General features: G+C 39.8%; 3 protein-coding genes across 3 annotated transcripts; 1 reads left to right on the plus strand and 2 right to left on the minus strand.

The window, feature by feature from the left end:
• The first annotated feature begins 871 nt into the window (after positions 1-871).
• On the plus strand, positions 872-5561 carry LOC103975251 (tetraspanin-20). Its single transcript, XM_009390163.3, has 6 exons — positions 872-1183; positions 1249-1348; positions 3345-3425; positions 3502-3606; positions 4873-5067; positions 5225-5561. Exons 1-6 carry the CDS (start codon positions 1023-1025, stop codon positions 5285-5287), a joined length of 705 nt encoding a protein of 234 aa, XP_009388438.2. The 5' UTR covers positions 872-1022; the 3' UTR covers positions 5288-5561.
• Positions 5562-7042: 1481 nt separating this feature from the next.
• Positions 7043-9315, minus strand: LOC135606039 (probable serine/threonine-protein kinase PBL15). Its single transcript, XM_065096763.1, has 5 exons — positions 8389-9315; positions 8158-8293; positions 7950-8086; positions 7743-7866; positions 7043-7666 (listed from the first exon to the last, which is right to left on the minus strand). The coding sequence occupies exons 1-5, from the start codon at positions 8806-8808 to the stop codon at positions 7236-7238; spliced, it is 1248 nt and encodes a 415-aa protein (XP_064952835.1). The 5' UTR covers positions 8809-9315; the 3' UTR covers positions 7043-7235.
• A 328-nt stretch (positions 9316-9643) lies between these two features.
• On the minus strand, positions 9644-14378 carry LOC135606040 (multiple organellar RNA editing factor 2, chloroplastic-like). Its single transcript, XM_065096764.1, has 4 exons — positions 13974-14378; positions 13629-13726; positions 13160-13225; positions 9644-10091 (listed from the first exon to the last, which is right to left on the minus strand). The coding sequence occupies exons 1-4, from the start codon at positions 14330-14332 to the stop codon at positions 9949-9951; spliced, it is 666 nt and encodes a 221-aa protein (XP_064952836.1). The 5' UTR covers positions 14333-14378; the 3' UTR covers positions 9644-9948.
• Positions 14379-14548: the final 170 nt, after the last annotated feature.

The raw sequence follows: 14548 nt of genomic DNA on the forward strand, positions 1-14548 counted from the left end.
GTATTTTTTTTATATTATCAAAAATACTATAATACAGTATAAAAATGTTATAATTAGACTAATTCGTCCTATAAATCAATCTATATGAAACAAAAATGAATAGGTAGTCAGAGGTATTTTGGATATTAGAAAAAAAATATAGGATCAAAAAATTTTAGAAAATAGGGTATTCTAGATTAAAAAACCCATAGTTTTTTTATGAATTTATATAATTTAAATATATTAATGTAACGACCTAAAATAAAAAAAATTAATGAGTAAAGTTTTACATAGCCTAAAGTTTTTATTTTCTCGTGAAGTATTCTTTATTTTAAAAAAGATAATATTAGATACGGCCTTCATCCCATCGACCGTCACCTTTGCCTTATCGTGATCATACTATTACATTGTGTTATAAGCTACTTCTACCATCATAAGACCCTTGTCATAATCCTCATCACTATTGCTATGGTACGATGATGACAAGAACAAAGGAATGCATATGAAGTGAAAGGCTCCCACTCCCTTCGTCACCCACTTTATCTTCCGGTATAGCTTTGGCATGAGTTTCAATACCCTCCTCTAATATGTCTTTAAGAGTATTATAATTGACGATCTCTCTAATCATAGTAGAATCATTATTGACACAGAACGTGTGAAGATGATGATGATGGAGATTAAGGATAATCTTAATTTTTAGAAAATAAAGGATGAATAAAGTAAAAAAATGTTAGGTAAGAAAAAAGAAAAAACTTAATATTTTTTTCGAGAATTTTACCCAAATATAATTATTATTTTTTTTTAAATGGAGAATAAATTGAATAGGATATGTGCAGCAGACATCCCTCTATTCGATGATATTTATAGTCACCCCCAAATAATGGACAACTATTCATTCTATCCTCGGATGTTTCCTATTCTCCCAATTCTATTTTATTCTATTCTCACCCAACCGATCATTGGCTGTCGATAATAAGAGAAAGAAGAAACCCCAATCGAACAAAGAAAAAGGAAAAGTAGAAGAGATTGAGGGAAACGAGGATATGACTCGCATTTTCAGCGGCTGCCTCGCCTTCCTCCTCAAGTTCTTCAATTTTCTCCAAGCCTTCGTCGGTATCTCCATCTTGATTTACTCCCTATGGTTGCTCAACCTCTGCCGTCGCCACGACTTTCCTCTCGATGTCGACCATCTTCCCGCTCCATGGTAAATCATGCCTACCTTCCCTATTGATTCCTGATCTAATGCTTGTCTTTTGCCCAATGAGCCAGGTTTGTGTGTGTTTCGATGGGAGTAGGCATCTGCCTATGTTTGATCACGTTCATAGGGCATGTCGCCGCTGAAGCAATCAACGGTTGTTGTCTCTGCTTCGTATCCTACTATTGATGCATGCTATTCTGTTTGAATGATTCATAATTGTGATGATATTTGTTTCACTTCCGTTGAAGTAATAGCATTTTGTTTGCTTATGTTTGTTAAAGATGCAATTTTCGTAATGCTTTACCATGAGTCGTCTACAATCTTTATATAATTTAGTTATTGATAGTGTTGTTGCAAATCTTCTTTCTTAGGCGGAAAAGCAACAACAAACTACTTGAGTATTTTGTTATTTTTGAGCTGGTTTGTCAATTGTTGATTAGGCCTGAAAGATATTTATATGTTTGTGTGTAGTAAATATGCACTGACTGAAAATCTTTGATGGAAACTTTGCTTATTATTGACTTGATAACAACTTATCATCCATCGTAAAAGATAAAAAGTCATCAACATCAGTCTTGGTTATAAAACTTCAAACTTCTAATCCTCTATTTAGGGGTGTTCAAATCGAATCGGAAAATCAAATCGAACCTGAATCGATCCGATTCAAAACCGGTTTGGGTCCCTGAACTGAATTGGTTTAAAATCGGTTCGATCCGAACCGATTCACCAATGATTCAGTTTTAAAGGCTATAGACAGTTCTCGTTCGGGGTACCCTTCTTTAGTTCGATTAACCAATTCAAACCGAACAAATTTTAGTTTAAAAGATATCAATCCGGTTGAGTTCACTGCCATAAGCCCTTAATCGGTTCAAACCAACTAATCTAACATACCCAAAGGTCCAATTTTACCAATGACGTGGGTTCGATTTCACAAATCTTGTTATGTCGTCTAATTGGACGAAGATTTTGATTCGGTTCAATTGAGTTGAACCGGTTCATTTGAAATATATATATTTTAAATTATTTAAAATTATAGATTGATTAACCGGTTAATCGAACCAAAGTAACCGATTTTAAATCTGTTCCGTTAGGTAGCTCCAAATCAGTTCCGGTTCGGAGTACCTTATTTAACCAATTCGGAGTACCTTATTTAACCAAACCGAATTTAAAAAACGGTTCGGTTTGGTTCGATCCTTAATGGTTCAGTTCAAACCGGTCTGAACACCCCTACCTCCACTATTCTTCTTATTATGCTCCTTCATTTTTCTCCTCTCTTGTCTAATTCAGATTTATAAAAAGTACCCAAGAAGTGCATGCATATTGCATTGTTGCAAGGTTGTGGTCACTTATAAGATAATTTTGTGCATTTTTTGGTTAAATCCGTACCTTATAAACATCATATGCCACTTCATATTCTAGTTATTAAGCTCTTATCACTTCGTTTCCTATTACCTTGATCCTATCAACTTGCCTGTCTCATGATACAACACATTGGCCTTGTATAGACCCATGGATACATTAGATATATTCAATTAAATATATTTCTCTTTTCTCTAGAAGGCTTCATATCTAAAGAACCCAACCTATATATTGTTCTACATGCTATGAAGCTTTCTCATTTTTCAAGTATGTCTTTCCAAATCTCGTACAATTATGGTTGCATTAGAAGATGGGATTAGTTTAATCTCCAATACTCGTCCCCTTTGAACTTGTTCCATCCTGTAAACTAAATTTCATTGGTAGTTTTTGAAGTGTTTAATCTCCAATAATCTTTTTGTTTCTTGTAACTAGAATTCTTGAATCATGTGATGCAGTAGTCCAACTTGTCTGAATGATGATCCATGAAGGATAACTTCACCATTTGCTTGTGCCATCACATCTTCACTTATAATCGTAGCTTGCTTACATTGCTCTACATTATTCCAATTCCGAAACTAAACATCTCTTGTATAGCTGTAACAACTGAAATTCTCAACATAACTTAAAAGAATTCATTTTGGCTTTTGCCTTTTAAATTTTGCTATCTTCTGTTCTGGTATTTCAACATATACAATCTTATCAAGAATTCTCAAATGATCACCTCTTGGGAAATACAATATTTTCAAGAAACATTTGTATCTGTCCAATGCTTAATTTTGTACGTCTTTCTTAACTGGCTAAATCTCAGTTTACAATGTTGAGCACCACATTGATTATACTAGAAGTAATTCTAGTTGGTGGTCTGGTTCTAAACAAGCACTGGGAAGAGGTAAAACCAATCACAATCAGTTTAAAGTACAGAAAGGATCATCAATGTCATGTGCAATATGTCATGTGTAATGCAGGACCTTCCATATGACTCTACTGGAGAACTAAAAAGGGTTCGTGCATTTATAGAAGATAACATGGACACATGTAAATGGGTTGCTTTAGGAGTGATCATTATTCAGGTGAGCAGTGTTTTTCACCATGTATACTTCACTGTTATATTCCCTTTCTTGCCATGGTTAAAAGTATTTATTTCCTTTGTTCTCATTGTAACTTACCCTTTTATTGTTTGTAGAGGTTCATACTGCCATTGGATTACTTTCATTTAAAAGCCTTACCAGTGCTATTTGCTTACCATTACAACCATTGATTTCCTGTCTACCACTACTATGGCAATATTTATCATTCGTTAATATTTATCATTCATTGTCAAGTATGATAAAGATGAAAAGACATAGGGAGAGGAAAGCACAAAATTGGGTATAATTCCTAAAAATACGATGCTATCACGAACAGAAATATTATAAAATTCAGAACTAATTTTGCATGTTTTCTTTATTTATTTTTGTGTAACTATACTTCATTTATATGATGACTAGAGAAGAAGTTGGGTTCCAGTGAAGTTTATCATTATCTTCAAAGTTATGTTATGATAAGTTTTAGGTATTTTATATATTAGTTTTCTTGTATAATACAATACAATTTATTTTCTAATAAACATACAATAATTACTTCTAGTGGTTTTCCTATTTTTATTTTACTATCGTTAATTTTAATTTTAATTTATTTTTTTTAAATATACCCTAAATATGAAGATAAAAGAATACTCCAGCATAGCATATTATTTCCTCAAATTTTTTAATGATATTCTATATTTTAAGTATTATATATTTTTATACATATTAATTTAGTCTATTTTCTTAGTCAATTCCAATTCCTTTAATTCAATCCAACAATTGTATCGATTTCACTTGTATCATTCTAGCCCAAACCTAGGATTGATATTAACCTTGTGAACTTTAATAGTGGAGCTATCTTCATGTGTAAATTTACAATCTTTGCATGCATTTCAATATAAATTTCTTCTGAGAAAGCCTATTTGACATTCACTCTTATAAAGTGATAAAATTTTCATTTCTTTTCTTTAAATGAAGTAATAACTGATGCGTAAACTGTATCTAAATCCTATTTCCATTTATATTAGCATAATTAAAAAATGATATAAAATATAAAATCTTTTTATTTTTATCCATATTTTTATGTTTTTATAAGAAGTGGATATGGATTGGATTAGTTCTTGTAATGATGTTGTTGTTATGCAATAACGGTGATCTTTTACTAAATTTCCAAAACAAAATAGTTGATAGTAAAATCAAAACATGATTTGAAGCACTGGAAATACCTGCAAAGTCTTTGTATTCTCAAACATTTCTTGTTCTCTTCAACAGGCACTGTCACTTCTATTGGCAATGGTGTTACGAGCCATGATTCCTTCTAGGAGGATGGAATATGACAGTGACGAGGATTTTGTTGTCATAAGGAGACCTCTTTTAAACCCACAGGGTGGCCCCCCTTATACCACAAACTCCATTGACAACAAAGGGCTTCACTCAGACATTTGGGGCTCAAGGATGAGACACAAGGTACTTTATTCCACCTTTTCTATCTTATGGTTCTGTTTCCCTTCATCTACTCGTTCTTAATGCATTGACATGTTTGATGGGAACATGAATTGCTTTTGAGTTGGTTTGTGGTGTGTGGCATAGAGTCAAATGGCTCACTACTTTGGTTGGTACACAGTATGGATTGAATCAGGGTGAGCTCACATGTAACACGGTGGATCCAGCGACACAATGCCCATGAATTGGTAGTGGAAGGCGCATTAGCATGAAGCGTTCGCCTCCTGTGACACATCCATTCTATGTATAGCTCTGGAATTGGGATCTCTGATGGCTCGCAGTTATCGTGCTATTGTTTCGCGTTGCTGTAATATGTGTTATAATCTTGGGCTGCACTGATCATGTAATTATTCGGAGAGAACCATTGGGCTATCGAGGACTGAGCATGCTTGCGACTTTTCTGTAACCTGCCATATCTTCTCTGCATTAATCTCTGTGACAGAGGTATGATTATGGTGTCTTGAGAGTCCAATGCTTGCGTCCAGCGTGGCCTTCCTCAATAATAAAACAGGCTTTCAATTCAAAGAGCGAAGATTAAGATATAAAGATAAGTTTATGTTTTTTTTATAAATAAAATTTTATTTAGATATATAAAATAGGGTTAAGGTTCATTAGCCATAAATCGTTTAACTTTTTATGATGTACTCACGTTTAAAATAATTTTTTTATATTTTAAAAAATATAATATAATTTTTTTCCTAATCTACAAATGTTATAGTTTGTGACATGCTAACTCATAATAAATTATTAATGTAATAATATGTATAATTTAATGTAATAATATGTATAATTTAAGTTTAAATAAAAGGTATATTTTAGCTCATGTGATTTCGGTCATGGATCACTTAAATCTTTATAGTTTTGTTTATGTCTAAAATAATTTTTATATTTTTAAAAACGTAGCATATAAATCTCTCACAGTAAATCTAAGTTGACAGACATTAGAGTATGTTTACATGGTATGTTGATTCATAATAAATTATTAATATAATGACATATAATTTAAATTAAAAAAAAAGTTTTTTTGTCGAGGAAGAGGAAGCTACGAAGGTCGTAGCGACGGACAAAGATAGAGAGGCAAAGGTAGGAGAGGCTGGAGATGAAGATAAGGAAGAGTTGGACCATCACGTCGTAGGCACGATGAGTAGGGGGCATAGGAGAGGATAAAATGAGAGGCGGTGAGATGAAAATGCTCAAGAGGAGGAAGATGGATCAAGAGACTATTACATGCATAATGTCGAACTGGTCGATGCGCATCCACTTGAGATAGGATCAAAAGCTCTTGAGCTTGTTTTTAGTGTAGGAAAGGATGTGTGCATACGACACCCTGCTAAGTAGCAACGGGTCGGTGCTATTCCTAGTGGTCGCTTCTACGATGATATTTCATTCCATGATTGATGGTAGTCTCAATTTTTTAAATTTAAATTACATGTGTTATTACATTAATAGTTTATTGTGAATCAGCATACCATGCAAACAAACTCTAATGCTTGTTAATTCAGACTTGACATAAGGAGCTTATATATTATGTTTTTAAAAATATAAAGATTATTTTAAATATTAGCAAAATCATAACGGCTGTCTATGAACAAAATCACAATGACTAAAATATTTTTTTTTAAACTTAAATTATACGTATCATTATATTAATAATTTATTATAGATTAACATACCATATAAGCAAACTCTAACAACAATTAACTCAGACTTGACGAAAAGAGTTTTTATGTTATATTTTTAAAAATATAGAGATTATTTTATATACGAGTAAACCATAAATGACTAAAATCATAAGAGCTAAACTTCATCTTAATCCTTTAAAATTTTAGTCTAATTGTGATGTATAAAATCTATCGATCATGAGGTTTGAAATTTTATTTGATGCATTTACATCTAAAATACTAATCTGATATGATGTATTAAAAACACTTAGTAGACATTCAGGAATCAAAATCTTATTCGATGTTTTTTAACATTAGGATAGACACTTGTTTTACAACACATGTTGGAAGAATTGATCGGATAATGTTCATCTGCATTAAGCTTGATTAAATTGGAAAACATAGCAAAGAGCATCAGCTTCCGACAAATGTACAGCTAATGATCTTTATAATTGCAGAGGGAAGTGGAGCTCAAGCTAATTTGGTGGAGATGCTCCTTCGGCGGGCATTCGCCATGTTGTCCAGCTTCGTTTTAGCCGAAATTGCATGCCTGCCAACGATGGGAGGCCATGCACCTGAGCTCACCGCCATGTCTTTGAGGTGCTGCAGTCCTTCGAGAGTCTCGACCACCGTCGACATCTGAGGCCTGTCTTTTGGATTAGGGCTGATGCATCGCAGTGCCAGCGACGCCACCTCACGAGATCCTTTGGTGGAGTAACTCCCTGCAAGCCTATGATCCATGATGCAGCGTAGTCTCCTGCTGCTGGTCAAGTAGGGCTTAGCCCAGTCCACCAGCTTCTCCTCGTTCTTGGGCTTCGTCTTGTCCATGGCTCTCCTTCCCGTTAACAGCTCCAGCAACACGACGCCGTAGCTATACACGTCGCTCTTGGTCGTCAAGTGCCCTGCATCAACGGATCACAAGACTTGCTGTTCGATCTATCAACGAGATGACTCCCGGATTAGTGATGGAAGATTCACCTGTCATGACGTACTCGGGAGCGGCGTAGCCGTGAGTTCCCATCACCCTCGTCGTGACATGGGTGTCTTCGCCCTCAGGGCCCATCTTTGCCAGCCCGAAATCAGAGAGCTTTGCAGTGAAGTCCTGAAACCAGTCGAAGCTTCGCATGAGTTCACGGTGAGCGATTCTGATGACTCGTTAGAAGAGAAAGCTAAGCGATCACGAACATGATCCAGCAGGATATTAGAGGTCTTGAAGTCTCTGTAAATGACGGGCTTCTCGGCGCCGTGTAAGAAGGCGAGGCCCTTTGCAGCTCCAATCGCAATCTTTAGCCTCGTTCCCCATGACAGAGCCATGGATATCCCTGCTCTCGGATCATTGCTTCTACGTGAGAGGCTGAGACGAGCAATCGAGTCGGGAAAGACGAGGCCTTACTCCTAAAGAGATGGTTCTCGAGGCTGCCACGAGGCATGAATTCATAGACGAGAAGACGCTCCTCGTCCTCGCAGCAGTAGCCGATGAGCTTCACCAGATGCGGATGCCTGAACTGCCCCAGAAATATCACCTCTGCCTGCAGAGAAACATGCAGAGCATCATGGCGCAAGGCAAAGGTGAGGAGGAACAAGGGTTGAGTACAGGTGAGGAGTGGGGGGGGGGGGGGTTCACCAGCCATTCCCTGTGCCCCTGTAGCCCCTCGACATCCAAGAGCTTGACGGCGACGGCCTGAGCTTTGAGCCCGGGCCGCATCCTCTCGTCGATGTAGCCCTTATGCACGGTGCCGAAGCCGCCCTCCCCGAGCAAGAAGTTGCTGGAGAAGTCGTGCGTGATGGCCTTTAGCTCGCTCAGCTGGAAGGCGTACAGGCCCGCGCCGAACGAGTGCGAGAACTCGTCGTTGGCGTTCAACCGAGCCGAGCAGGGGCTGCTGCCGAGATCCGACGAGGAGAGACGGCGGAAGAACCGCAGCTCCGCCACCTTCTTGGAGAGGTCTGCTCGCGTCGGCCGGCAGCGGCTCAGGTTCCCCAACACCACGTGGTCGTCCGCGGTGCAGCACTTGGCGGCAGCGATCGGCCTCCATGGCCTCGGCATGGTGGATGGAGTTCACTGGCGAGGCAGAAGAAGCAGCTTGAGATGATCGACCGACGCGGACATTGGGGGATCGATGGCTCTCCTCTATTAAGAGCTGCCGATCCCACGTCACCCAACTGCTCCAACCACTCCGCCATTAGCGCTGCATTCCTTTGCTTTTCTTTGGGTTGGTTGTGTGACTCCCTTCCTTTTTGTTCTGGAACTCGAGCTCATCACTCTTGTGTTTTCCTTTTGGTTTTACTGTGAGATGAGCAATATCAGGATTGAAGTCTCTTTTGGTCCTCGATCTGAGGTCGGCAGGTGGACCAATTTGAGTGGTGTAGGCTTCCCAGGCCCCAAAACAAAAGCAGCAACGGATCTTTCTGACTCTGAATGGATTGGTTGAGACACGCAATAACAGCGTCCTACTCCTCAGTCAGACTCGCCAGTTCCTGATGACGGCCTCGTCGGCGTGTGCGTGGAACTGATCACGATACAGAGGAAGAAAGGTTATGTGTGCGCCACTGTGGCTCGTGTCCTCCTGCGTAACCCATCTGTGTTTTCTTTCGAGTCTCGGCAGCTTCTCTCATCGACCACAAGACGTCTTTCCGCTGTCGCTTGTTAATACTCTGTGGGCTATCCATCTGACCGCTCCACTGACGTCCCGCATCGGCCATGAGCTCGTGCCTATGGCTGTGATGGATGCACTTATTGGGGTGAATAATTGGTCATCCCAAATGAACGCGAGTATCTGATTAATAATCGTCACCTATACTTGAAACCAGGAAGAATACATTTCAAGCAGTATACCAAGACCAAAGGCCGACCGTTCGTGAAATGATTCAATACAAACTAGTGAGCTAAATCGCAAGCATTAATACCGAGAAAACTACAATAACAACTAGCCAAAGGTTCATGGCACCAACGTTTTGTGGTACCGAACTCGCCAAACTTGAGATGCAATACAAAGCACAAGTGAATTGGTAAGTACATCAAGCGTCGACAACAGGTCCGAAGCCACAGCATGTCAAAGCCCTCGAGCTTCACAAGCAACAAGAGCTTTCATCCAACCATACATTGCTCACAGGAAAATCGCGACATAAACAACCACTGATCGTCTCATCAGAGCAGCCTATGTTTTACTTTGTAGCAGTCACACACTCACCGCTGATTCTCCCTCCGCCTAACATACCGAGTTCTGTCGTTGTATCTGGGTCTGTCTTGAGCTCTTTGGGGAACTGGTTCAACCCTCCTTTGCCTCTCAGGTGATCTTTGAACTATCTCTCCGTTAACAAATAATTCAGCTGAAAGAAAAAAAAACAAATAATTCAGCTGCAAATATGGAAATCACCAAACATGTCATATAGGAAACAGGGAGAATTACTTTTTCCTTCGAGTAAGCTTGCTGAAAGTAGACCAGCTATAGGGAATTGTACAAAAGTGTGTAACCAGCAACAAGAAAATAGGTACTTGTGTAACTTGGAATGCCCTTCTTTAAAGATGACTAAGGAATTTAAGCTTGCTCTGTGGCAATAAAATCTTTATATCAGAAGGAAGCCTCTGTGGTCAATTTTACACAGATGACATGACACTACAGTGTTTGGGTGGCACTGAAAATAGAAGAAACAAATAACAGGGGTGGAGGAGAAACTAAAGGAAATAAATAAATAAATGGATAATAAATAAAAGGAAAAAGGCAAGATAATGACCTAAAAGCTATGAGAAACTTCAAATCAACCATTTGATCCTTAAACACACTCTTAACCAGGGACATATAGGTCAAGAATATCACGGACTCATGAGATGTGTTAGCAAAAATAGAATGGACATAAAATGGTTGGCAAGTTTCCAGATAATTCAACTAAATGAATATTTATTCTTGTTTCTGTCAAAATTCATATTTACTAGACTCCATAGTACACATACCAGAATAGATGAAGTATACGATTAGTATCTTTTGCATACATTCCACAGTTGTCATCTATAGACAATCCAAATTTATTCACAGAAGTCAAAACCAGCAAAGATTGACAAAAGTTAAAGCATTTCGTAGTAAGACATCTAAGAGTACCAAATATCCCTTTAAGTGGTAACACAATTTCAACATAATGGGGCTTGTCTTAGGATGTCAACTATTCTTAATCACATTCACGAACCAAAATACATTTATAAAAAAAGGTATCAATAATAAATGTCATACTCTTGATATTTTTATTAACAAGAACAGTCATTGAATAAATGTTGCTTGTTACTTTTAGTCATAACATATATTGGGGCTAATTACAAATTACCCCCTGTAGTTAGCTACCTTTAGTGTCCCGGTCCCTACACTTTAAAAAGTTGTATTGACATCTCTATAATTATAAAAGTGAAATATTTATGTCCATTTGCCATAACGACGTTAGTTTTACCGACGAAAACACACAAAAAAAAGACAAAAAGGTAATTTTATTATTTGGTGGTAGACGACGGCAGATAGTGACGTCGTTGGCATCGACGCTGACATAGACACAGTTGTCTGGCCACCTCCGACGACGATAAGGTCCGCGCTAACCACGACACCACCCACCTCCATGAGGAGCGCGCCGCCGACTTCATCGCTGCTTGTCCCGTGTCGCTCTACATCTGTGTCAACGCCAATGCAGATGGTGGTGGCCATCGTGACATCAACGATGAAGATGGTGATCGCCTTGCCATTGACCTGTTGGGTGGATTGTTGGAGCTCCTACCGCTTCCTCTGCTACCGCGTCAGTTCCAACACCACCTCTTGCCAAGCGACCATTTCGCCGCTCTACATTTGTGTCGATGTTCAACGCGGATGCAAAGTGGTGCCGCTTGGCATCTACGTTGGCACCAATGCAAATGCAGCGCCCTCTCCAAGCTCGTGGAGAGGCTTCTTGTCTCCCCCGGTCGTCGTCCTGTGGCAGCTACCACCACTCGCCTCTTCAACACCGGCACTTCCGAGACTATGATGATGACAACCGCGACATTGGCCTTGAGCGACGCCCTAACTCCCCCGCTGCCGCTCACAGTCACTGCACAAACTCATTCCCCTCTCTCCAAGGTAGTAGTCATCTCATTCCGTGTTAACTTCGTTCTCCGTCTCAGACCCCTTTCGCTCTCCCTGCTATCAAGATGCTAAATCAAGGTTTTTGTGTGATTGCAAAGGTGTTCGATTTGTTCAACCAACGGCGGAGCCTGAGTCAAGTGCTCAATCAGATGGCCTGAGTTAGGTGTTGTATCGACGCCGATGTAGATATAGAGCGATGCCACTCGACAACTGCATCGGGCCGACGCATATGCAAAGCGGCGAAAGGGCCACTCAGCAAGAGGTGGTGCCAGAACTGACGCAGTAGTGAAGGGGGAGGTAGGAGCTCTGACGACCCCAAATTCAGGCCAAGGCAGGGATCCGCCCAACGGGTCAACGACGAGACGACCATCATCTTCGTCGTAGATGTCGCGGTAACCACCACCATTTGCATCGACACAGACGCAATTGCCGCTCAGCAATTGCGTCAGCGTCGACCCAAATGCAAAGTGGTGGGCGACGATAAGGTCGGCGGTGCGCTCCTTATGGAGGCGAGTGGTGTCACAATGAGAGCAGACCTTATTGTCGTTAGAGGCGATTAGGAAATTGCATCGACATCGGCGCCAGCGATACCGCCATCCACCACCACCAATGCCATCCGTCACCGAACATTAAAACGTCCTTTTTGCCCTTTACTTTCGTGTTTCCGTTGATAAAACTAACGTCGTTAGGATAAATGAACATAGATATTTTACTTTCATAAATATATGGATGTCAATGTAACTTTTTAAAGTGTAGGGATCGGGACGCTAAAGGTAACTAACTATAGGGGTAATATGTAATTAGCCTCATATATCGATAGCTTTAATTAAAGAGTAGCAATAAAGCCTGAAATTAGCCTTTTTCTGGTTTATTTTTAATGAGTCTTAAGTGATATTTGAATAACGAAAGAAACATAATTCACATGTCTCATCTTCACTGATCAGCAATGTTACTGACGAGAAGTGCAGAATTGTTAGAGAAAAAAAAATCAATGTAAGTCCATTAGCATTCAAAGCAGAATGTTGCCTCACAAGGCTCTTCCACTTTGTCAAGATGGGCTTGTTGTCATATATATGGAAAAAAAAGTTATTTTTGAAGAATAAGGAGAAAGATATGGCCACACAATTACAAAGGAAAGGCCTCATCTGTCAAGAGCCAGCCAAAACTAAGACCATAGAGTAAAAAATAAGAAACTAAATGAGCTTAGACGAGCATGTGACCAAACAACCAAATCTGTATGAACACAATAAAAAATAAGCATAGTATGATAATGGCTAAAAGATGCTTATAGGTATAACTTACCACCATAATCCTTGTTCTCAGCATCAACATAAGAATCTGGCAGCACAAAGAGAACACCAGGAAGACCTGTTATCATGCAGGACAATTGTTGTGACTCACATTTACTATATATGGCATAAATGCTCTGGAAATTAACCCAAAATTTGCAAGAAATAATGTAAGCCAACTCTGAGATATAACAGGCTTTTCAACATAATATCCCCCCAATATATACATTTTCAAGCAATTAAGTACACAGAGGCCATTGTAAACACAAGAACTCTTACTTCTCGACAGACTAGAGAGTCAGCAATAGTTACATAAAGACAACAGAGGCTCCCCATGCAGGATTAACATCATGATAACACTACCAATGAATGTGTCATCTATGACCCTTAACATCCACTAGAGCATGTTGGCGACTCATAAGCTTCATTTACCCAAAATGTAAACTACGAACTGGTTCATTCTACAGAATAATGAAGCTGACCTTCGAGCTTGTTGGATGTTTCCTCATCGATTTCGCATCCAAACCCAAAGTAGCGCTCACAGGATACATTGTAAATCCTCCTTTTCGCTTCCTCCTCACTAGCTTAACACAAAACAAGTAAAGGACAAAAGATAAGATATCGAAAACCAAGATTAAAAAGGAACGAATGCAACAAAACAAAGGAAAGAAGGAAATTGCAATTTTTCGCCGTGTTGTACTGTTTCAATGGAAGTTTCATACAAGACTACGAAGGAGAAACCCCTAAACGGGAACAGCACACTAAAGAAGAAATAAGGAAAATGGGAAGAAAAGAACATATACGACGACATCTAACAGGCATCGTACCTGCCGACGACCTTCGCTAGGGTTTGGATGTAGCAATCAATCATCTGTTGCTTGGTGGCCCCCTCGCCTCCGGGCTTGTCCATAACAATGAGCCAGTGCTCATAGTCACAGCCTGGAAACAGCGGCGGCATCTCTGTCGGCGGTCGGTCGCTGAACCCGGAACCGCCACGTGACCCGGCGGTAACGGGCGAGTAGGACGAGTTGCCGGCCCGACGAACCATGCACCGGCGGGACGCACCGATGGGAACGAGGGGGGTTCCGGCGGACGCCAAGCGGAGGAAGCGTTTAGAGCGGGTGAGGGTGATGAGAGAACGTGAGCCGAGGAAGGGCGACGACACTACAGCGGCGGAGACGGCCATAGGTGGCCAAGAACGAAGCGGACGGGCACGGAACAACCTAATCTTGATGAGCTCAGAGAAGAATGATATTTACAAGGTTGTGTGGTGGTGGGGCCGTCGTTACCAAATAGGTTTTCGGATTTTTTAATTGCACTCATCCAAAAATGCTTGTGTCGTAACAACAAAAAAGAATCTTAATAAAATCAGATATTGTACAATTCTTTCCCCCTTCTTTTA

Source organism: Musa acuminata, chromosome BXJ2-2 (genome assembly GCF_036884655.1).
Source record: "Musa acuminata AAA Group cultivar baxijiao chromosome BXJ2-2, Cavendish_Baxijiao_AAA, whole genome shotgun sequence".
Taxonomy (NCBI): Eukaryota; Viridiplantae; Streptophyta; class Magnoliopsida; order Zingiberales; family Musaceae; genus Musa; species Musa acuminata.